General features: G+C 39.0%; 1 protein-coding gene and 1 long non-coding RNA gene across 6 annotated transcripts in view; one reads left to right on the top strand and one right to left on the bottom strand.

Annotated features, from left to right (window-relative positions):
- The window catches only part of prox1a (prospero homeobox 1a), a 36,283-nt gene extending 25,267 nt beyond the window's left edge, over positions 1–11,016 (bottom strand). The window contains exons 1-4 of one of the 5 annotated variants that reach the window (XM_048974600.1): positions 10,558–11,015; positions 9,746–9,978; positions 4,874–6,682; positions 137–245 (exon numbers count right to left, since the gene is read on the bottom strand). In XM_048974600.1, the coding sequence (XP_048830557.1) occupies positions 137–245; positions 4,874–6,609 (1,845 nt within the window). In that variant the 5' untranslated portion in view covers positions 6,610–6,682; positions 9,746–9,978; positions 10,558–11,015. Of the gene's footprint in view, positions 1–136; positions 246–4,873; positions 6,683–8,322; positions 8,904–9,484; positions 10,317–10,557 lie in introns of those variants that run through there. The other 4 variants (XM_048974603.1, XM_048974601.1, XM_048974604.1 and 1 more) reach the window with 4 other exon arrangements.
- Positions 11,017–21,010: 9,994 nt separating this feature from the next.
- LOC125707457 (uncharacterized) lies at positions 21,011–25,437 on the top strand. Its single transcript, XR_007382290.1, has 2 exons — positions 21,011–23,904; positions 24,759–25,437. It is a non-coding gene; the product is annotated as an uncharacterized LOC125707457 (long non-coding RNA).
- Positions 25,438–25,658: the final 221 nt, after the last annotated feature.

The raw sequence follows: 25,658 nt of genomic DNA, 5'->3' as shown, positions 1-25,658 counted from the left end.
TAGCAAGGGAAATGCTGGCCGAGCTCTTTCTTGTTAAGCATTCAGAAGAGATCGGAGAATTTGAGGAATCGGGTCACTGCAGATGACCAAGTGGCTATGTGACAGGCGTTCACGTCGAAGGACATCAGTAACTCACCTTCACGTCAGAGAAGAACATCTTCAGCATGTTGGAGCTTGGGTATCTTGTGTAGAAGAACATCAGTTTGGCCTTCTTCAGATGGTTGGGTGATAGGCCTTCCTGAATTTGGGAAGGCTTGGGTCAAGGAAAAACACAATGGCTTACGCATAATCCATAAGCACTTTTAGTGAAATTAAGGGTGATGGCAGATAAATAATCTAACAGAATTTCAATCATAACATCCATCCATCTTCCACCGCCTATGTAGTACTGGACTGCGGGATCACAGCAGTGCATTTACAGAATATTAAAATTAAAGTGCATGAATAATAGCGGCAAATAATATGAAATGGTGAAAATCACTTTACTCAGACGTATCATACGTATAATACGTAAAAACAATATCCCCTATTCTCCCATTCCCCCCCCCCCCCCCATTAACGAAAATGGCCTCTGGGATCAAACAGGAGGTCAATCCATACCTGCCTACTTATCCCAGTGCAAGCAATCGTCTCTATAAGTACCGCTGCCCATTGTAAACACTAACTGCAGAGGGGCATCCCATGAGAAAACAGAGCTAACTGAAGTGATTCAGCCGTTCCAATTACACCCCCCCCACCCCACACACAAGACTATAACTCGCCTTTTAGGGCAACTTTGGGCACATCTATATTGCAGACTGGTCATGGCATTTTCTCTGCAACTGAACAGGTCTGTCATTTGCAAGGAATAGAGGCACGCGTGAAGGAAGACGATACTGGTCTCGCGGATTATTTAAGGAGGATCTTTTCAAGCAGAGCAAAACTAGGAGCGTGCATTTAGGTCGTTGGTAGTTGGTAGTTGTCTGTTATATGTTCATTATTATCAGGTCATTTAAGTAGCAGCTAAAAGTGTCCATAGGGTTTTTTTGTCTGCATTGTATTCATTGCAACTATGTCAAATGCTTTAAGAAGCAGCCACGAAAAAAAATGACCAATACAAGCACTAGAGGCAGCAGCAATGGTCAATATCCGGTACTAATTCTGTGTTTCACCACAAGGGAAGCATTTAACTGAAGAAATCAAAATTAATTAAAATCTATTTTGCCTTCTCCCGTTGCTCTGGGTCAATACCCCCTAGCAAGGAGGAGAAGAGAAAATAATTATCTTCAACAAAAACTGAATCGCCTTGATTGAACATGCTCTTTGTGCTCGGGAAGCTTAATGACTGCATAGATGATAACTCTTGATTGACGTTTTTCTCATGCCAAAACCAGGAAACTGAAAGAGCCCTCGGTCACCTCCATTAGTCTGATAGAGCCTAAAAGAGCATTAGGCTCTCTGTTGCCATCTGCCATAAGATAAAATAACACCGCCGAACAAGGAAAAGTAAGATGTGATGTCCTCTTGTCAAAAGCCAGAACTCTGAAGGACCCAAAAAGTAATTCAGAAACGCAGAAAAGAAAATCAATGTACACAAAGACAAATATTTAGTGCAGGGATACACACAAGCACACAAGCAGGTGATGGGCTGGTAAATATGTCCCACCGAGGATCTTGACTAAATTAATTATATTGAGATGCTCTTTTCAAATTACAGGCCAGGATCTGAAAACGTTTCGTATTAGTGATCTCAATTAAACAGTAAATCTCTTTAAAAGCTTAGTACCAGCCATTGTCGTCATTCTCACAGAACTCACAGCCCATCTATTAAACGTCCTTATGCCCCCCCCCCTCGCCCCGGCCGCCATGTCACCCCCACCCAACATTAAACCTGTTCATCTTCATTTCTGATAGCTCATCCTCTACAAATACAACACTTAAAACAAATTGCTTTTCCGACATCCACTAATCAGCCTTTAAAAATATGAAAATGTACAAAGTACCCCAAAGTCTATAATATTGCCAAATTATTGTAAATCAGAATGGGGGGGGGGGGGGGGGGGGACAAAATGATCACAATGATGCTGGATGTTTTATGATTATGCACAAATAAACATTCCAGTTCTCGTTTTGAGTGTCTTTTTCTTTACTTTCACTGGAATGCTGACATTATTAGTTATATTTAACAAAAAAAACAGAACACTCAACATCGGAGATTAGAATAAATAATAATATGAAGAAATAAACAAATAAACGTATATTTACACACATACACACACACAAACATATATATGTGAAATATGTGTATGTATGCGTGTGTGTGTGTGTGTGTTTGTCTACATGACATTATATATATATATATATATATATATATATATATCTCATGTCAGATTGTTTAGAAAGGTGCAGCATTAGTTAGGTAGCGGGGAACAGAAGGGCTGCTTCATAACCAACACGATTGTCACTGCATTCTCTCCATTCTCCCCAACAACACTGAGCTCCGAGGCCAGATAAATTCAGCGTGCGTCATGTAAGAGAGACAATAACTGCTGAAACATGAGCTAACTGCCAGGTGTAAGGAAGGGGGGGGGAGACGACATATCCATAAATTAATGTTGGACATCTGCTCAGGAACATAAAACATTAGAGATACAGTCCACCCTAAGTACTGTTCACAAGAAGTTACCACGTGAATCAGTATCACGTTTGATCGAGGAAAACAGAGGAGCAGCACGAAGTACCTGGCTGATGTATGTTTTTCTTTTTTGGAGGGTGGTATGTCATGGATGGAAAAGTACCAAGATGCTAAAAGGTTATGATGAGGCCGCAGCAGCATGGAAAAAAAGTACAGGTGACTGGTTTATCCACAACGCCTCAAAATTCAAAACCAGAGGCCAGCCCGTTTTCCAGAACACGAGGCGGCTCCAAAACCCAGGCCCCTGCATCGGCAACTTTAAACAGGCACTTCCTCCGTACTGCCGTGAGCTCACCCCCCCATAGCCGAGGCCTCTCCTTTCCAAATGTACGTGAGTTGAGCCTTGGTCTCCATGTACTGGAAATGCAAAGTGCCTTCACCTGCTCCTATGTCTTGGAGTGCGCCACAATGCTAGAGCTGTGTACAGACTTTCTGTATGCAAATGTTCAGGCGCACTGAACAAGGCTATTTTTCTTGAGATGCAAAGGAGCCGCGTGACAAGGAAGATCAGTCTCCACGCGGACAAAGACAATTGGCTGTCTGTTTCTTCGGGCATTTGAATAAAACTTAATATTTGATTAAACAGCTTAATTTGCAAATATGGAGACGTTGCTGCTGCTGCTGGCCCAAAGTGCAAACAATGCAGGTGCAGATTATTGTTATTAAAAAAAAATCATATAGGGTTAACACTTTCCATTCCGGGCTTGTCGGCTGAAGTTCCATTTTCTTCATTTACTGCTAAGAGGGCAAAATGTTATATAGTTATATGAGTTAAAGTTCAATAACATTTAACTCTCATAAAATAACAAGTTATACTATAAGTTTGATTGTAAAAAAATAAATAAACCTATGTTATTGACAGTGAAGGATTACACATACAAGTAAACCTAAAATTAAGCGAGACGTCAGCATCTTTCGACCAGATCCAGCATGGAGCGCATGCATGCCTGTGTGTTTTGTGTGCGTGAGTGTGTCTTTATATTCGCTTTTTCCAACATGCACAAAACGCAGAGCAGCCAGTGAGGTATGGAGGCAATTCAATCTGGAGGTTAAGAAACAAGACAAGGGAACTGAGTGATAGATAAACAGCTACCTGCAAACACCTGTTAACCCTGGCTTCAAAGAGAAGAAAGAAAGGAAAAAAAAAAACTCTGGCTGCCAAGCAACAGCAGGCACTGCCACAAGTGCTATCCAAATGTCAACAAATATCTATTAAGAATACAGAATTTGAAATGATTCACTTTATGTAACGTAAGAAAAAAAAAGGCAGGAAGGAATAAAGACTTTGTTATGCCGTAGGGCCTACTGTAAACATGTGCAGAGCACGCGTTAAATATAAACAAATAAATAAATAAAACAATGTGCCGTGCTTCAATAGCCCTCAATAAGCCCTTACTTAAACAAAATCCACCCTTTTATAATACCCCAGCTGGACCAAGTGAATTGAACTACAGTAAATGACTTAAAATTGGGCCTTCGCAAAACTACTGCTCAGCAGAGAACCACTTTACATGACCCGTTAGATCCTCACGATGGTATGCTTTTAGCGTGTGACTAAAGATAAATCACTCCGATCGAAAATATCTTCAAATAAAGAGATTTTTTTGTTGTTGTTTAAATGCAAGTTTTAAGACCTCTTAGCTGAGACGACCACTTGTTATCTTACTTGCCGGCTTTGAAACACGATTTGCTTTGAGCATTTATGTACAAAGTATTACAGGCGGGGATTTAAAAAGGGGGGGTGCATTGTGAAGACTTCTGTGATGGTGAGAACAGAAAAGAACGGAGGCTTCGGTGTAGCGCTGAAGCCTTTCAGCACCTTTTCCGCTAGATCACGCTTAAAAGCCTCCAACCCAGAGAACCTCTTTTTAATCTTTAGACTTCAGGGAGAGCGCGGGGGTTAAAGCACAAACCAATTAATGGAGATTAATTGAAATTAAGTGCCTCCTTGCTGCAAGACATCTCGTGTAATCAAGACGTGTTCAACTAGGATCATAATTAGCGCTCTTTATGGTAATATACTCTTGTTTTGGATACCCTGCTGTGATATCTGGAGCATTTGGGAAAACACCTGCAACATTCTCTGTGAAAATGTAAAACATGAAGTGAAGATGACAGGGAGATAAAAATGAAAAAAAAAAGAAAAAACAGGCGCTGGCATCATTAGACGGCATTAGTGTCTTTTTTTAAAAGGATATTGTACTTCCTGAATACGGCGAGATGTCAGACATCTCCTGAAGGTCCCCACATTCGGATTTGATGAGGGATAAGGACAGGCCCTCTGCGGTGCTCCCAGGATGTGTAGGCGAACAGGAGCGATGGTGGTTCAGATGATTTGATGACATCTTGGTCCTTAGGCTGGTAGTCTCCCTGGATAGGTCCAGGGACTCTGGGGAGGCCCTGTCTTTGCCCGGGTAGGAGCCTGAAGGTGCGGCTAAAGGGTTCTGAAAAGGGTAGCCCATTAGTGGAAGGGGGAAAGGGTGCCGGAAAGAAGGAGGACTGAACCCCATGGTGGCAGATAATGGGGAGGGATGCAGTGAGGGGTGATGGTGCCCCCCAGGCGTGGGCAGAGAGGATGACTGGTCCGAGGAGTTCTTTCGGACCACCAGAGGCAGAGCCTCCGTTTGGTCGTTTGAAGGAGGGACCTGAATGCTGCCGAAGGTGTCCAGTGGATTGGGAATGATGACATCGCCGAAACACTGCAATCGCTGATTGGCCGTGTGGAAGTTCGGATTCTCTCCATTCACCGGGAAGCGGTCCTGAGGCATCGGGTGCGACGGGAAGACCTGAGGAACTGGACGTGGGGGCTTGGCAAAAACTTTCACCACCGTGTCTACGACCTGGGACATGGCCGTGTTTAGCTCTTGCTTTAGTGTCTCAGCCAACTGCTTGCCCTCTGCGTGCATGGAGGAGGGTCCATGCCCTTTCCCCCGCGGACCGTCCCTCTTGGGTTTGTCTCCTTCCGCCATGACGCTCTGCTCTTGGATCAGAGCACGCGCCCGGTCCAGGAAGTGCCCGGGGTCCAGGTCGGACATCTCGTTATCGGAACGGTCGGCCACCGAGTCATGCGCGCGGCGGTCCATGCCGTCGGAGCGCAGGCTGTCTTCTGAGAGATTCCCGTCCTCGTCGTTCTCCGAGTCGGTGCTGTCATAGATCTGGTAGAACTTCTCCTGCAGCTGCCGCAGCTGCTTCTGCATGTCCTCCAGCTGCAGCTTCAGCTGACGGCGCTCCTCGTGCTTCTGCTCCTTGCGCGCCGACACCAGCTGCCGGAAGCTCTGCTGCTGCTGCTGGGGCAGCTTCTGCTTGCGCTTGTTCTCCCGGTAGCTCTCGCGGGGGCTGCCGGGCGGCTGTGGCACCCCCTCGCGGTCGCTCTCACTAGGCCGCAGAGTGACGCTAGGCGAGTGGCTCATGCCGCGGATGATGTTCTCTACCCGGGCGCGCTTGGCCCTCAGGTGCTCGTCACTGAGTCGCTCGATGTCAAATTGGCTCATGGAGGGCCTACTAAAGGGTGACAGGCAATCCTGGGGACTCTCCCGGGACGAGTTACTGCACATGTCCTCCTGGTGGATTTCAGAGCCAGTGCTTGACAGCCCGCTACCCTGGAAGCTAGGCTCATTGCCTCCGTTTTTGGTCATGTTGTTTTTCAGAAGTTGGGAAATTATGGTGGCACCGGGAAAGGGCATCATGGCATCTTCATACGAGTTTGCCCTCTTCAACAGCTTGCGGAGCACGTTGGACTTCTCCCCATCTGCGTGCTGCACTACTGAACACTCGACGTCCTGGTCGGCAATGTGGGGATTCATGGCACTGAATATGCTTGCTTTCGCTCGGGCAAAGGCTACGGACGCTGTCCCTACAGTCCTTTTCACGCCAATGTCAACTCTTCGTCTCTTAGTTTGTCTGCTTAAGAGGGCTGCACTGTCATGGTCAGGCATCACTGGACTGCTATTGCTATTGTGTCATCTTCAAAGGCTTGTCAGCTGGGCACAGCTCTCGAACCCCAGGATCCTGGCCAATAGAACAAAAGGATTGATTAATTTTCTTTACAATTTATCCACATTGGCTGACCCCAATTTTGAATTAAACACAAAATGCACAAAATTCTAGTAGTTTCTATTGCGCACATCAAACACGGTCACACAGATAGTCATTTTAACATAATTTCTAAAAGATCAATTTAGTGACAGATGAAATGAACTGCCAGACCATTTGCAAAGCATTTCCTCTGTTGTTAAAATTGCTAAATATATCATTCATAAATTTTTTTCCTAAGTTGTTACATTTACATATTTTTAAACCCAAAAATAAAAATTTTATTACTAAGAAAAAGCAAAAAAAAATCTTGTGGGGTACTCTAACACTCAGTTCCATTTCCCTGTCACACATTTTTAAAACTGAAGAGTGCAACTGAAGAGCAAAGGCAATACATTACTGTTTGGGTAAAAAAATACACAAAACGCGGTAAACGTAGGTATAACTAACAAGAAATTCCAGTTTCATTACGTAAAAAAAAAAATCCCACTGAAAGATGCTTCTCTTACTTATGGTCGCTGGCAGTACGTATCTATGAGCTTCTCACTTGTCTATGGTGATCGTTACACTTGATTAGTCGATCCTATTTTTACATGGATAATACATAAAAGAAAATATGTCTAGCATTTACACTTCTTTAGAACCAGTATTTAGACGTGTGTTTTCATTTGTGCGAATACTGCTTTCCATAGAATAACATATTCTAATATGCAAAAGCCTCCCTTTCAAATTTTAATCATTCAAATATACTGAATGCTATACTACCAAAGGTCGGGAATGATTCTGCATTAAATCACAAAACATAAACAAATTAGCTCATCCAGAAATTTAGCCACTACTAGGTCTAGTTAAATGTCTGAAAGCTTATGAACTACGTCTAAGTGCAGAGGATTAATGAGGCTGAAGACATATTATTTTATTTTATTGAATATCTGAATTGAATTATATATATATATATATATATATATATATATATATATATATATATATATATATATATATAAAATTAAATAACATTCCATTTGTGTCCAACAACCTTATTCCTTTGAAGATATTCTAAATGACACTTTAATACTGCGCACAGAGCACACCTGGAGTGATGTATGACACAAACCATAAAATGTCTTCAACCATTACTTTAAACAATGTAAATTATCTTAACAGGTTAAATTACTATATATTAATAACAACGTCCCCGTTCTGCCCGCTTAGGCTACGATGATACAAATGGTGAATAAAATACAAATATAAATTCCTCTAACACAAATATAGCCTACTATAATTTCAACAGTTTGAGCAAAATAAATAACTCGGTTCAAAAATATAACCTCTTAAATCGCAGCAAATCACATTACCTGTTCTTTAAATTCAACTCAATACTTGGCCCATTCGTGTATTTAAAGTGAGAACACGACAACAAACTTTATCAACTTAGATGGTTACGACTTAATAACATATGTATTATGCAAGTTTCATAAATGTGGAAAATATAATTCTATTAAATGTATTTAATGCATATCGACACCCAAATTAAGTAAACGAGCGGGAAGAAAAGTACACGCGCTTTATTCCTTAAAGTTTTACTTTGTTAGAAATAAACACGGTATAACACTTACAGCACACACCGGAACTCTCTCCTTGAACTGCCAAATGAGACAGTGACTAATCCATTCATTAATATCGTCAAGAGCAGAATAGATGCGCTTGTAACTCAGTTTTTTTCTTTTTTGTTAAGGACGTGAAAGGCAGCTGCGCAGCACAGCGTACTTGAGCAGTGAATACATATTAACGTCTACAGATAATACAGTGTTTAAAGATCAGCTGATAAGTTGTAGTACACCCGTTAACACCTTAAAGCACAAAGGCTGTTTAGTGGGGGAGGGATAACTCGATGTGTCTTAATTCAGATGCACATTTAGAAGTTTGACAATGTCTCGGCTTACCCGTTGGGTGTTTTTATTACAAGGCACAGAGACATGCACCTGTATTTTCAGACAACGCACCTGTCGCCTACCGCCCATGCGCACTACAGTTAAACAAGCGTTTATAAAAAAAAATAAACTGAACCAAACATTAATTGTGTTCCCCACCAAGAGACTGAACAGAAAAGCGAATCGGTCCAGAACTAAAGACCGACATTGATGACACAGTCACTTGACTATAGTAGATAGCCTATAGTAATCTTTTAGTCTGGCTATTTTTATCGCCCTGCTGCGATAATTTAGGTTTAAAAGTTTTACTAGGCATTAGAATCTCATTGTAAAATTAAATGAAATCCCACAGCACTGCGTTCTTTGCTTCTGCAGATTCTGAGTTTTAGTATTTCTCGCCCATGCCTTTCCAACTCCGGATGCCCAGAAGCAGCAAAGGAGTTTCAACGACATTAAAGGTTGCGCTCGCATCTCTTTCTGCACCACGTTCAATCATAACATTTAAAGAGAATTAAGCATTTCAAGCGTGACGCTACAGAGTAGAGAAGTAACATATACATCTGCCGAAAGCAACTCAGAGGAACAGTGCAAAACAGCACATATTCAGTAAAAGTCTAAGTACGCATGCAAATCACAAGCAAATCTGCGAACAGTAGGAAGAATAACTGAAAAGACAACGAGCATGTATGGTACGCTTATTCTAATGGTATATTATAAGGGTTTGCCTATCCGGCATTAAAATGTTTCAGAAGTCCGTATTCATATCGTGCTGCTCCGAGAAAGCGATTTTCCCGAAGTTTGAGAAATGGTACATTATGACTTGATGACTGAAATCGACAATACTTACGTTCGAGTGGAACAATTGAGCCCTATATCCTTTTCGATTAAGCAAAAAGAAATCTGAAAATGTCTTCTGGTTGTTAATATCAAAAAACGATTTTTGGAAAAAAGCAATCTAAAGCGTACTAATGAAGACAATTAAGCAGTAAAATATATACTGCGAATCGCACCTCCTCCTCTCAGTAGAACCTATTGGCTTCTCCAAGAGAGCGGACGATTAATTCTAGAAAGAATAAACTGGGAGCTATCTAAGGACAAGGTTACTTACTCCAGAGATGAGAAGAAAGCGATCTTCTTTGCTATAATGTAAGAGACAGACAGGGCTGTTTGCCTGGTGATGAATATTGTAATTTCTCAAGGCAAGCAGGAGAGTTGGCCGCGAGAGAGCAGAGAGCTCTTGTGCGCCGCTCTCCTTTCTGGCTTGTAATTGGGTTTTTCTGTGAGTCGAGCTGAAAAGAGCTGAGGCTCTCTCCCACCAACAAGATTCACTTTAAGACACAGCTGAAGGAAACAGGAAGACGGTGCGTCATAATCATTGTGATGTAACATTTACACCTACCAATAAGAACTGCCCGCTGGATTTAGAGGAATACAAAACACTGAAGTTCGCCGACGAGGAAAAAAGGCTGCGAACAAACAAATAGATGGCTATTCACACCTTCCCAGCAATCATCAAGGGAAATTGGGGGACGTGTAAGAAAACAGATTTTCAAGATTCATGTTTTTTTTTTTTTTTACCTCCTTTAACTCGGCATACAATTGTATGTATATGGTTTGTGTAAAGTTAATATTTGACATGCAATTTAATGGTTCCTTATTGTAAATATACACACTTTATCTCTGTTTAATGTCAATGCTAATTAATATTTTTATGTCTACTAAGCTTATAGCCGTTGCAAGAAAAGCTATTTATTGTGCAGCATACTGGCTAATGTGAAATTAATATTAATTGCGTACATTAAAATTAGACTTAATTTATATTACCCCAGTATATAGAATACACCATATAGGCTACGATTTACTGTTAGAAAAACATGCCAGAAGAAGAACATCAGCAATAATAATAATAATAATAATCACCATACTCATCGTCGTCATCTTCATCATCATCTTCATCACTAGTTTTTATACTGCTCGACATTTTTACCTTTGGTTTCTTGAAAACTATTTATTCATTTATGTAGGTATTTATTTGTGTATTTATTTGGCAGAGAACTAGGAGTTTGAATTAGTGCCATTATAGAAAGTAAATATATTTTACGCGTTCTCCTACGTTCTTTGGGCCTAGAGTTGAAAGAAAGCTGGATCTAGTGATCTACTGTAGCGAGTACGGTTTGTAACGGATCAAGAAGTGAGAGAAAGAGAGAAAAAGGAATCGTCGTGAACGTCACTGTAAATTACACTCGTCAGTGCAACGCTATGTCCCATTTATAAATGCTTTCCGCGACAAAATGTTGCAATTCACATGATCCAGAAATAGTAATAATTTCTATGCACACGTGGTATCCAAATGTTTAGTTGTCAATAACTATAACGAGGGACATAGAAAATTGACGCCTTTTTTATCCACTTACTTTGTATTTGGATTATGCGGACTTTGGATTCAGTTAGCTTTCCCATTTCTGACTGGCATGAGCTCCCTTCCCTTGACTCGATTATTCTGAAAATATTTAAACATAAAAACAGACGATATGTCGTATATGTTGTGAATCCATTTGCATTATACACAGCATCGTTTAATAATAATTTTAAATAGCAAACAGTCTGTATTCAGTACGACTATCACTCGGTGAACCTGGAAAAGACTCCTGCGTTCTCAGTTTGTACGCGCGCGTACTTATTCAGATGGTCATGTTTAATAGCAGTAAAGCGCATTGTAAAGAAATAACGAGTTGAACCCCTCATTTTATTTAATCTCCGGACTATAACGAGTGCAAATATACTACTTTTACTGTTTTTTTTTTTTACTGAGTTAATAAAGCCTCAAGTGAATTATCCTGTTTTTCTTAGAGCTTTTCAGCAACACCCTTACAGATTAAAACTTATGTTTTTGAAGCTGCAATATTTTAAATGAAGTAACGGTATCCAAATTACCAGAAATTTTCCTCAACTTTAATGTTTTGGTGATATAGTATTGTGTTTAAGTGGTGTAGTTTCAGCTTGATATGCATTAGGAAAAAATGAAAAAATAAAATACAACCTATAAAGAATCACTGTTAATATGCCAATTTTAAACCTGTATGACAAATATGCAAAGGATATTGAATGCTTATTATACACGAACTATATTGTGTTTTCAAACTTTATGCTATTTGTCCGTTTTCTTTTGCAATTGCAATAACCCGCGATATCAAATGCTTAGTAGATGTCGACCAAATAAAGGGCAATGCACTTTAAAATACGAAAACGAAAATATATTTGTTAAATAGATATATGTAAAGGACCGACGAAATACAAACTTTTGAATCTATATTATTTAGTTGGAAAGTAACTGGAAGCTGAACTTAGTTTTAGTGCTGATTACTGGTATGATGTAAACTTCTTTGCCCCGTGGCTGTAACAACAAGTCTACTTGACCTAATACCAAAAAGGCTGGACCTTCATTTTAAATCACAAACTTAGGAGATATGGCCAGCGGTTCTTTTAACTTGCGTTGAAAAACACCCGGGTTTATTTAGCTCAATTTAGGACTACAAATAAAACAAATTTGCATAATTTTAAACTTGGTTTCAGAATTAAAGTTATGAAAATATTATGCCAAATACTCAGTAATTTTAGGTTAACACGTTTTCACGTTTTCTTGTACAAAGTATTATAAGTATTAATACGTAATACATAAAAAATCAATTCTTCATAATTCTGTGAATAGGCTACTACGTCTACTATGCTATAAACCATTTTAATTATATACAATTAAAAGTATTCTTATGAACTTTGCTAAAGTAGTGTAACAAGTTCCAAAGTAAAATATCTTAAGGGCTAATTGTCGCGTAATGTATACTCGCGATTTGTTTTTATTTCCTATTATCTGTATGGAAATCCGCCCATGTGTAATATGTATTTCATCAATAGAGTGATCCCTAAGTATGTAGTACTTCTGTAAAGTGATATACCTCCTCTTTCCTGCCTCTCAAAATTATTGAAATGTATTTCACAACACTGCTTTATATTGCTGCGCAACATAACCTCTTATTATTTCGATAGCGAGATTCAATTTAAGCTTTCTTAATAGCAATCTCATTTCCCCTTTTTATCTCAGCTAAGTATGCACGGTGCCAAAAAGGAAAGGCGAGTCGTTCAGATAGTTTCCATGGCGCAAGCAAGTGTTTTTCAGGACGAATAAATCGCTAGGAAGTCAGAACTTCGGAGTCAGGATTTTTTTTTGTTCTCCAAAACAGGTGTTCCAATTTATTTTGTAACATTAGAAGTTAACTGGACGTCTTCCCCCCAAAGAGATGACTGGAGCGTAGGCTGAATGGAAAAACACATTACAACATTAAAGAAAAAATGTTTAGAAAAGGAAGACACTGTTGAGGTGTAGCGGAAGTCTGTTTATTAACACTGCCACCTCTTATCTCTGTCTATTCCAGATGGATAACCTTTTAATATTTCCTTTCAAAGAGGCATCGTTGGCGATCACCAACTTAATGCTAGTTGCTTTTAAGTAAACATGCATTTACGAAGATATGAACAAACCCAAAACAGGGAACACAGAATGTTAGAAAGGAATATCACTAGTACATTTTGCGTCTTGCATGTAGGTCTTCTGCCCTTACAGAGCAGCGAATACAGGGACTAAGCAAGGGCCAGGAATTTTAACAGAAGGCACGTGCTTTTTCGTGCTATTACTGATTGACGTTGATTGTCTGCGTGAAGCAATACAGCTTCCTCCAATACAATCTTGAAATATTATAATAGCTTCACAAAGCTAAACATTTTTTGGAGTAATGTGCAGACCGAGCATATATGTGTAATACAGAGCATACAATGATTTAATGATTATGAAAATAAGCACTGATGAAAGCAATTTCTCCAAATTAGCAGTTAAAACAGACTGACAGGTTGTAATGAAACTGAAGTGTTGTAGATTACTTTAAACTTTAGTTTAGAAGAGCAATTTTACAGCTTAATGTTTAATATTTATTCTCTTTGTCGATTTAAACTTTAGAATTTTACTTGAAAACATGGTTAAGCAGGCTATATTTGTATTTTTTACACTGAACATCTAGCTTTGAAGCAATGATGAATTAGCAAGATAATAAACTTCATGTAAAAAAGATATGCTCCAGGAAATCAAATACAGACAGGAATTTAAAACAGCAAAACAAATGCACTTTTAAACTTACATACTTTGAAAATGTTTTGCACTATATTGCATATTTACTGATTATAAAAATCTTATTATAAGGTTTACTATACTATATTTATTAGATTTGTCATTTTAAACAAACAATATCAACAAGGTAAAAATGCAGCTCTTCTGATAATAATTTAGAGCAATATTTGATACTTAGACATTTTTATTACATTTTTCCTTGAAAACCACCTGTAGTGGCAGATTTTCTGTACTTTTTTTTGTCACTGTGAACGTTACTCCTGGTTTATGTCACGATCTTCAAATATGCTGTTGAGTTGACATCACAATTAAATGACCAGAATGTGTTAGTTGTAACATACCTCATAAATTAAATTATCCAGTCATTATTGTGCAATTTATTGAAGAACAATACATTTTATTTTGTAATATACTGAAGAACTGGCTAGCTTCAGGAGGATACAGGCGATCATAAACTTTCATAAATCAACCTTCCTGTCTAGAATTTTAAAATCAGTATTTCTTAGGCAGTATTTCTTTTTTCTTTATTTGCAGCTAGTATTTTTTTTTCCTGCTGACCATCCTCCTACTGAATCTAAACCAGTTAGCTGCGCCAGTGGCAAGATGAAATTCCATGGGTCGTGGTTTTAACAAGCTTAGTAAGTGTTATGTCAACTTGATTTCAGCTTTGGAATGTAGTATCTTAGTGGAATATGAATTTTAGCCCGCAGGCATGTACATAATCAAAGGTGGGCTAAAGCCAATCCCCATTGTGTCGCCCTATTGACTTTGAATTACATTACACCCACAAGATAAGGGCTAGCTACTCGATATGTCACAGAATCTTGGAGTTTGCCGTTAACAGTCCGTCCACTTGACGAGGAACAGCTGACGAGCTGTCAAAATCCTTGCCACACTGTAAACACTGCCAGTAACACTGCAATGATTCCTTGTTTCTGAGTACTGCAAAGTAACGGCCGTAATAATGTCTCCTCTTTTAAAAGGATCGTGATCACTGTTATCTGGAGTCATAAAGTAAACAGAGGTATAGATGTAAACAATAAGGTAATCCGGTGACATCATATGGAATGAAACCATTTAAAAATAGAATTCTCAGTCTAAGTATCAGTATTTTTGTTTTATTTTTCTGTCTTCGTTCATGATACATGATTCCTTTGACTTTCAGACATTCTTGTAGCTTTCGCTTTGACTCTACATGGCATGTTTGCACGTAAAGTAGCTCCTGGCCATAGTGGTAATGAGTGCCCGACAAATGGCCCTGTGATGTCACAGAAGGAGCTGTCTAGTTTATGGCTATTTTCTCTGTTTTTTTATGAGTTTTGTTTATTTCAGTGGTGCTCCCAAACATTGTGGCTTGCAGATGTTCTGTTTGAATGTTGTGAACCTTGGACGGCTCATCACAACACTAAGGCAAAATGACCCGTGGACCCCCTGCATCAGTTCTTCTTACAGGCTATTGGCAGCGAGTCCTGCCTGTTATGACCTCATTGGCCTGTCAAACTCAGCCTGCTGCCGAAGTGGCAAATAACGTGTCACATGGCCCAGAAGCCTTTGTGACAGCCAGCCTTCTCACCCCAGCTGAGAAAGGGCAAGAGAATTTTTGCAGGCAACTGGAGCCTTTACACTTCTATCTGGAGGTTTGTGGCATGTAATTCAGGCTGTTCAGTCATTTGTTTCATTTGTGTGAAAAGCACAATAACATTGTCTGTAATTGTTTTTTTATTATTATTTTATTTTGTCTTGTTGTGAGCAAGTTTTGCTTGTCCAGAATTTGTAATGGCCGTCAATCAGCCATAACAGCTTTAGTTTGTCAGTCTGGGCAAGGAATAATTTATTTTGTCAAAGCTCACCTTGCCGTTAAAAACATACATTTATTCCAGGGGCCAAAGTCAATGGGCTTGAAAGCATTAACAATTTAAACACAAGATCAACAAGTAATGAAAAATCAACTAAGCTTTAAATGTCATTTCAGACGATCAAGGGAGTCCTGTAAACTATAGAAGAGATCATTGGCCTGGATATACACAGAAAAAATATGCATAATAAATGCAAAGTTTTAGCATCATATTGGTATATTGTTATATAGCAAAAAGGTGACACACCAAAATTAAGCAGAGGAAGAAACCATTCTTATTGTACAAAAAGAAACTGGTTAGAAAAATATTGTATATGTATACAAAGCAAAAATATTATTTTTGAATTATTCAATAAGTATTAACGCAATAAACATGCATAATGGATCAATAATTCTGACTACTTACTTCTGCAGAAATATGGTTGTTTAGCTTTGGTAGGAGAGCATCAGAAATGCAGGAAAGGAATGAAAGAGAAGCAGGGAAGACAATGTTACGTTCTGTAGAATGACAGACAGATTCTGAAAACAAGATCTGGCGAGCTGTTATTTTTTATCACATTAGCAGAGGCAAGCTAAAAGCCCTTGTGTTTGAGAAGGGTCTTGGAGGTCTTCAGGAAAAAGCATCTCCCACAAAGAGGGGGCAGTTTTTTAGGGAATTCTTAGCACTCAGGAAAATGTGAAGCTCACGGCCTGACATAGAACTAAATTACCACAACAAGGTTGTCTATTTCTGTACAAAATGCAAAACTTTTACCTGAATCATTTTAGTGATATGGCGTAGATTATTTATATAGTATGTTTCTAGTGTAAAACTACAGCAGGAGACAAGAAGTAAGATATGAAACAAAACACAAATTACTACAAATGTTACAGTAAAGCTTTCACTATTACCATCTCTCAGCTAGATTGCATTTATCATGTATGGCTACATTATAGAACATAACAGGTTATAATAATGTTTATAACTTGTGTTTAAAGAAAAGATCTGGAAACTGCATCTATTCTTGACGGTGATGTGCTTGGTGCTTGAATGAAGTATTGTATGCCATACTGTACAATAAGTCCTGCTGATACGTTCAAAGTCACCAAAATGTACGTGAATAAATATTTCAATTTCTCTCTCTGGTGTTTTTTGAAATGAGGTTCCCCAGTTAGTTATTAGATCTACAGAAAATATATTTATTTCTGTGTTCTGGGTCACAGCATCATCTGAAAATGAGACGACCGAAATTGAATAGTAACAGGTAAAAAAAAAAAAAAAAAACGTGATTTTCCCCATGTCTGCTGAGTGGATCTAAGTGCAGTCTATAGTCAACACAGAATCTTCAGCCTACATAATTCCACTAAGACAGCTATACTTGCTTATACACAGGGCCAGGCCTGAAAGTACTCTTCATTGATTATAACAATGCTCATAATTGCTTTTAGTCATCGACTTACATATAGGTTCTCTTCAACTATTATATATACTTTTCTATATAATTTTGCAGTGGAAAGCTGAACTGTTAGGAGAAAGTGATAGGGTGACAGAGGTTTACAAATACAAACTTGATTTATGAAAAAGGTCTTGGCAGAATGGTTGTGAAATTTCCAAGATGTATTTAATTTCTATATCAAGAGGAATCGATTATGTCTGTTTCAGATTAATTTGTTTTAATATTTACCATTAACTGTCTGGCATGCAGTCCTAGTGATATCACTGTGCTGCTCTGTTTTATGAAAAAAACATTTTAATAATAATAATTTACAAACCTTTATAAGTCATATTAAAAGTATGCAGAATTACATCTCAGGACTTCATCAAATATAAAAATGTGTCAATAAAAACATATTTTATTTCAAATTTTATACTGAAGATTTGTTACAAAGTAGAAGAATAATTCTATTGCACTCATACTTTTATACATAAAATGTTCAGCTGAAAAAAATAAAGAATGACAAAAGATCTGGCCTCCATGTGGTTCACATTGGGCATTTATTTACCCATAAATGTTTCTTTCTGATTTAGAGCACAGGTCTTAATCTTAACACGTAATTGCTCACAACTGTCGGTTCTTGCCATGATAAGTCTTAGACAAAATGAATTACCACAGAGAATAAATTGCTCTCTTTTCCCCATCAAGTCTGCTCCCCTTCCCTCCCACCCCAGGTCAGGGCTGAAGCAAATTGGCAGAGGAGAGCAAACTGGACTGGCGTGATGCCACTCTGTCTGCCCCATGGGCGTCCGGGTGAATAGAGGCCTTCAGATGTTTGTGCAATGAACTGAAGCCGTTTTGCACATACAATCCTATGGGTTCCTTCTCCCTGACTTCACCTCTGAGCTTGTGACACTCACTTGCATGTATGTGCATAGTGTTTGTTTTGTTTTTTTTTTCTTTTATAACAGATGAATTTCGGCTTAAACCAACTGCACGTATGTAAATAAATACTGACAATTAGTGACTTTAAAAGTCGTGCTGCAACATGGGCTCCGGTGTGAAATTTTGGGAACACCATCGCATTGGCCGTTGTCACGTTTCCCCCCCTGCAGGATTCTAACTGAGGCTTTTATTTACTGTAGTTAACCCTTTCAAACCCAAAACTGTAAAAGCCACATGGTGCATAATTTTGCTGGGGGACATTCTGCTTTTCCATCTCACTTATCATTTTTGTTTATTTCTCCCGATCCTTCATTTAATTCCTCCTGCTTTTTAAAAAACAATATATACATATATTATTATGCATTATGCATGTATGAATATCCACAGGCACATAAGTATGTTTCTGAACAATGTATACAATGTTGCACAAAAACAACAATACAATAAATGTTATGGTATTGTTTTTTAACTAATGACCCCTGAACTTTTTGTGCTGTTACTGTAAGTGTCAGTGTGACTGTCTGTCTTTGGGACAATACACTGACCACTGTAAATCACCAAGCAAGCCATGCGACACATTCATTGACGTTACATTTAAGTTGAAAACTGAAAGGACAAATCCTGTGTTAGATTTGCTGTATCGGCAGGATTTAAATAAATGTATTGCTTTGTTGTACGGTTTTCAAAGAGGCATTTGATCAGTGCTATAAAATTTTCCATGACTGAAATGTGCATTTCATAACATGATTCTGATGAAAAATGCAAAGGTTTTCTCATACTCAAATTTTTTAAATAAGCATGCAACATAACTGCAACATAAAACCACAGAACCAAAATCATTAAAAACATTCTGTAGTTAATCTATTTGTGTTGTGTATTTGACAAATCAATGGCACGCTGCTGTTAGAATTTTGTTTGTGATGTCACTGTTAAATACAGAACGCTGATGGATACAACACTATACGACTGAACGTAATCCTGATGGATTTTCTATTTAATACATTTCCATTACAAATATTTACTACATTTCCATTAGAAATATATATTTACCATTTACACACAGTTCATAACAGTAATCACATTTAATTTTGTGCATTTTTATGTAGAACTGTTTATTTAAACATAATTAAGTAAAGTTACAAGTAAAAAAATGCATTCCTCCTGAAATAATTCAGTGTGGAATTCATGCGGGATTTATTGTCTTACTATTATTATTATTATTGTCACTGATTTTTCTCACCATGGCCATGAAATTGCTGTACTGTGACTCATTAGCAAAGTGCCCGAGAGAAAGTTCCACAGATGGTCACAGATTGGAGTATTCTGAAACGGCGGTAAGCCCAGAGTCCTTAAAACAATGGCAGCTTAAAAAGGCACTCATGGAGGCCCCATTTGAAAGGCAAGCCGGGCCCTCGGCTGGCTGTCTCTCAGCCGCTCATCAAGGTTTCCATGTAGTGTTCTTGAAGTCGCGCGCGCTTATGTCATTGGCTGCTCCTAGGGTGTATGGCGGCACCCATTGGGAGTGGGGGGGGGGGAGACAACATTGTTTGCACGACTTGAGGCTTGTCAGCTTGCGTTTGAAAAGAGAGCACTTTCACGCCTTGCTGTGCACCCCATGGAAGCTGTGCAGCCGTGTGATGGCGGCGGGGGGGGGGGGGGGGGGGGGGTCTCAACACACTTGTGGTCTTTCCCCTGTGCACTCTTTCAAACCGTAACCTTCCACTGAAGACTTGCGGCCCTAATGGAGAGGCGGTGGCAAGTCGTGGGCGGTGAGCCCTGTCTGCCACACCAGTCGCACGCAGGGCATCGACAATCGCTTTTCCCACTCCGTACAGAGTTCTTGGACGGGCATAATAGCGGGCGAGCTAATGGCGGGAGGTCGGCGGCGGATCCCCAATTCCCGTTCACGCCGCCCTCAGTCGACACCGTATATAACTATTTCCTTTATGTGCCGTCGCGATGGTCATCGAGTCGCCGTGGCCACAGCCGAACAGCAAAGCAGCAAAACTGCAAAGTAATGTTTTAACCGGAGAGTACAAAGGTCAGATATTTGTTTTCCCATTTGTTTGCTCTCTCTCGCATGTGAATCAGAGTAATAAACACTGCCACAAAATGCAATATCCTAAAATAAAAAAAAGCCAAACGTAGCTACTTCCTCTGCTCTGAATCTTGAGAAGTTAACATAAAGTGCAATGTAGACAATAATTCATACAGCAACTGCGAGAAATTAATATGAGGTGGCAATATCACTCCTCACTTACAGCAGTAATATGGTCTGGGAAGACATGCACGTATGCATTTAGGAAGTCTTCCGGCTGCATGGTGATTATACATAAATTTATGTTTTCTTTCAGAAAATGAAAATCCAGTGTTTATTCTGGTTGTCCACTGCCCATATCAAGTACTCCACCTGCCTGTGATTGCGGATAAACACCTATTATTGCTGTGATGTACCTTGCAATTAGTTTTTAAAATGCACCATGCTTGATTTACCTCGCTGGTGCTGGTGAGTGGCTGTGTGAATGTGTGCATCCCTGACTGTTCGACCTTTGTGGGAGCATTTGGGTTTGTTTACAGGCTTGTTTGTTGCTTTGCTGCACCAAAACACAACAAGTGGAACAAATTCATTGTAATTATTTACCCATATAAATGTCCCATAATTATATAGGAGGTTTTGCATGTGGAAACCAAATTATAGAGTTGCTCATTAAAAATATATGCATCACTCAGCATATGGTGGTTACAAACTTGTCAATGTATGTTTTCTCTTTTTATTTTTAGGTTCATATTTTAGTCTTGCTTTTATTTATAGGAAGTTTATTGGCCTTCCGTGTTAATCCTAAAGAGTCACTGCATAAGATCATTTATATTCCACTTGTCCTAACCCTAACCCTAACCCTTATTTTACAGAATTATGCTTAACTGAGCAATTCCTTTTTGACTATAACTGGGTGGGTGTTAGCACTACTAAATTAGAAATTAGAAATTCCTTCTGTAAAATATCCATCCATCCACATGTCTTCTAACCACTTATCTAAGTCTGAGACTCAGGTCTTGTAAAATATTCCAAATATTTACAGTACAATATTAAACCTAATTATAGTCAATAAAAACATTATTTGATTATTGAATGACATTACTTGATTAATGAACGACAAAAAAACTACCTGTGTGATTGATCAATGTTAAGCTTAAAAGCATATTTATTATTAGACTAAAACAAAAAACATGTTAACATTTTTGCTGTAAAAGTGAAGTCTAAAATCAGGACATAGACCTTCAGACCTGTTTTTCACCATTAGTCTTGTAACCATCTATCCATCTTCTTATCCCTTCTCCTCGTCGGGGTCACAGGGGGTCCTGGAGCCTGTCCCAGCCAATCCATTCATTAGGTGAGTCAACAGATGTTCTATAGGACTGACGCCATTCTAAGACACTGCTTTCCATTTTTAAGCAATTTCTTGGTTGACGTGGTTGTGTCCTTGTGTTGATCAGTGAAATTCTTCTTAAACTTTAGTTTTCTGGCAGAGGACAAAATGTCATTATATTTGGAACTATTAATTTCCTCCCTTCTTCTGACCAGAAGCCCAGTTCAGAACAGAGGAAACCCTATAGCATGACGCTTTGGGTGATAAGAACAGAGGAAACCCTATAGCATGACGCTTTGGGTGATAAGAACAGAGGAAACCCTATAGCATGATGCTTTGGGTGATAAGAACAGAGGAAACCCTATAGCATGATGCTTTGGGTGATAAGAACAGAGGAAACCCTATAGCATGACGCTTTGGGTGATAAGAACAGAGGAAACCCTATAGCATGACACTCTGGGTGATAAGCTGTGTTAGCACCATACTTATCTTTTGCAATTAAGGTCAAAAAGTTCTACCTGGGTTTCATCAGACCACAGCATATTTTCCCCCATGGCCTTGGGAGACTGAATGTGTTTTTCCAAATTTAGATGTTCTTTTTTACAAGAAACATCTTGCCACTCTACCCCAAAGTTGTGGAGAATACAGGCATACAGGATATGGCCAGGTTCTGCCATAAATTCCTGTCTCTCCTTTAAGGCTCCCTGATGAGCTTCCTCCTTTCTCTGGCATTGGTGTTGGAGATACCTTCTCAATGCCCTGCTGGTTCACTTTTTCCTCCACTTCTTAATAATAGTCTTCACAGTGATCCATGATTTATGAAATGCCATTAAAATTCTTTTAAACCTCTGTCCCAACCTGTACTTTTCGATAGTGCGACCCTCTGAGCCTTACTCTTAGCCTCTCTAACGTATTTTCATCCCATCCAGGCTGTACCCCTTCCTTGTACCCTCTGATGCCTGGAATAGGTTACAGGTTTCCCTGTGACCTTGTAGTTACGAACAGTTGGAAAATGTAAGAACTGACGGATGATCCATTTGTATTCCACTTGAATATTATTAGTAACACTTTTAGAGAAAAGAGTCTGAAATGATTAGTCATTATTTCAGCCATCGCATCAGCAAATCTGTAGTCACTAATGTAGTCAATAACCTGACACTCAGCAAACCCAATGGATTCACAACACAAGTGGTTTTGATGCAGGTGGTTGAAATATTTTTTTTACTTACCATGCTGAATGAAACACCAACTCTAGTTATCCAGGGAGATTCAGCGGCTCCTAGCAGTACAGTCTGAGCACCGCGCAGCACCACGAGAGTGCATTCATGAGTATTATTGTAAAAAGACAGACAAAAATGATTCACTGGACAAGGGGCATATAGTATAAATTTCACAAATGTTACCCCCATGCCTGAACACCTTCTTGTATGCTCTACCAAACATATACATCTCAAAATCCTGTATCCAGTATTTTTAGCTTTGTGGACAAAATTGATCGGCGCTTATAAAACACAGCTAATAAATGAAAGGTAAGTCAGAATAATCTCTATATTCTTGTATTTTGCATTTTGATTAAATACATTGATGTTAGTCTGTTCGCTCATTTAATTTAATTTAATTTGGGTTAATAAAATCATATCAATAACTAACTGATATACTGGTTTTGTTATGTACTCAATGAATTTTTATTTGTCAGGTTTTTTGGGTTGAAACGAAATTCTCAGAACTTTTGTGTATTTTAGAAACATCATTGTGACTTCCTTGAAGTATCAACATACTTTCAAAAACATTCCATACATCAAACAAATATTTAGGGAGAATATTTTAGGTCATTGACACTATTTTCCTTCTTAATTCAACTCAATTCAATTCATCCATCCATCCATTTTCCAAACCACGTATCCTTCTGGGTCGCGGGAAGTCCGGAGCCTATCGGAAGCTATGGGCACAAGGCAGGGAACAACCCAGGACGGGGGACCAGCCCATCGCAGGGCACACTCACCAGTGTGGAGCATTCACCATTCACTCTCACACCAGTCACTCACACATGCACACCTACGGGCAATTTAGTAAGTCCAATTAGCCTTTGTTTTCTGGACTGTGGGGGGAAACTGGAGTACCTGGAGGAAACCCCACGACGACATGGGGAGAACATGCAAACTCCACACACATGTGACCCAGGCGGAGACTCGAACCTGGGCCTCAGAGGTGTGAGGCAACAGTGCTAACCACTGCACCACCATGCCGCCTCTCAAGTCAATTCAATTCAATTCAATTTCATATAGCCCCTTTCACAACAGCATTGCCCCAGAGCTCTTGACAAGGGTGTGTCGAAATCTATCATTATATCATTTATACAGATGTAAAGAAAGAAAACCGGAAGACAACGGAGGCAAGTTCCTTTCAGCTCTGCGTTATCTATTATTTATCCACAGCATTTTCTCTGCATGGAACAGAGCATCGTTTTCAAGCTGCTCAGCCTGGAGAGAAAAAAAAGGCAAATAGCAGGTGTCTCTCTTCTCTAACCCCAGTCGTCCCTCTGTCACCGAGGCCTCAAGAGTGCATCAGTAGGCTGATACAATCGGAAAAAAAGGCCAGATGAACCTGCTAACTAATATTCTATACCCCTCACTTGTGCATCACTTTGGCTAAATTAAGTAGATGTAAATGCTAACATGTTGTTACTTTTAGATTATTTTGTGTTTTAGCAATTTAAGGACAATTAATTTTAACAATTAAATTAGTGTGCTATTTACATCACTTGTACATCGCTTAAGAGAAAAAAGCATCTGATAAAAAAGTGAATATTAACATATTGCTACTGTAACTGTTTTAACAATTTAGAAACAATTAATTTCCCAAATCGTCACAATATAAGGAAAGCAATTTAAATAATATCGGAGTGATTTTCTGATCATTTTCAGTCTTTTTAACATTAAAATAACCGTGCTGTGAATTGTGAATTGTTATGTTCAAGCAAAATTCAAGACGGTACTTTTCAGTCAGGAATGCTTTATAAAAGACTAGCAGTTTTAGCGTGTGCTCTAAGTAATTATAAACCAGAGGTGCTTGCGATACACAACTGTGATCAAATTTAACTTATTTTTGTTCAATCAACAGCATATATTTGAGACAGTAAAAAACATGAATAAATGTCTAATTTACTTTAATAATACCTTCATGATGTATTCTTTCTTTTTCCCTTGACATCATCAGACCTCCTGCAGACTTTTTACGGCTTATTATAGATAATTACATTAATTGTAATTTAATTGAATATCTAAACACCATGCAGGAAGCCTGAACGATTATGAAAAGAAGATTAAAAATTCAAACCACATTTTTTTTCCCTTTTTTCCCAGGCAGAAGATATCAGGCATCTACTCTATGCACCAGATTTCAGCAGAGATATATTTCATCCTCTCAAATCCCTCTTGCAGACAGTGTTAGACAGATATATTTCAGTGGCAGCTATTTCCGTCTTAATGGAAAAACTGCTCATTTATACGTTCAGATTCTTGTGTAGAGATTAGTTTTAGATTTATACTTGTATAAGAGAGCACTTTATCTTGCCCGTCATGTGATGGGCTTAAACAATTTTGGATGGTGAAAAGCCAACCAATCACATGATAAAGAAATATGCTCAGCGGCATGCACCAGAGATTAAGACCTCCATTTTCTCTCAGTTCATCAACATCTGACCTGAGATCTGTGCCAAACAGTCTCTCCATCGCTCATTTTATACAAACAATCTAGTGATTGAGACTTCAGTTACAGTCAAGTCTGTAACCCTTTTCTTGCAGCAAAACTTGTCTTGCCTCTTGTCCTACGGTATGCAATATATTTCTTTTCTTGACATGATAATGAGCATTAAATAAATGCATTTAAATGTGTAATTACTGTATTTTGTACAACATATTGTGGTTAACGTCTTCCGATGTCCCGTTAGGGTAACCTCTGGTTTTCCTTTTGAATTTGTACCATTGTGTGCAGTGTCCTGTATGTCGTATGTAATCTTTTAAATTAAAACGCTCAGACAGACTCACAGATTACACAGCTGCATCCTTCACGCCAGCGTTCCAAAGTCTTTCCTAAGGAAAATAAATTAGATGTTGAGCCTATAAATCAACATCAGTCTGGAGGCCGTCAACCTTGTCCTCAAACCCACATTAAATGTCAAATAAACCATAACATCCTGTTCATCGTGCAGCCAGGGGGGGCCCAGTATGTGCCCAGGAGAAAGGGTCTGGGGCCAGGGGAGG

This window comes from Brienomyrus brachyistius, chromosome 14 (genome assembly GCF_023856365.1).
Source record: "Brienomyrus brachyistius isolate T26 chromosome 14, BBRACH_0.4, whole genome shotgun sequence".
Classification (NCBI taxonomy): domain Eukaryota; kingdom Metazoa; phylum Chordata; class Actinopteri; order Osteoglossiformes; family Mormyridae; genus Brienomyrus; species Brienomyrus brachyistius.
This window is presented reverse-complemented; position numbering and strand designations above follow the sequence as displayed.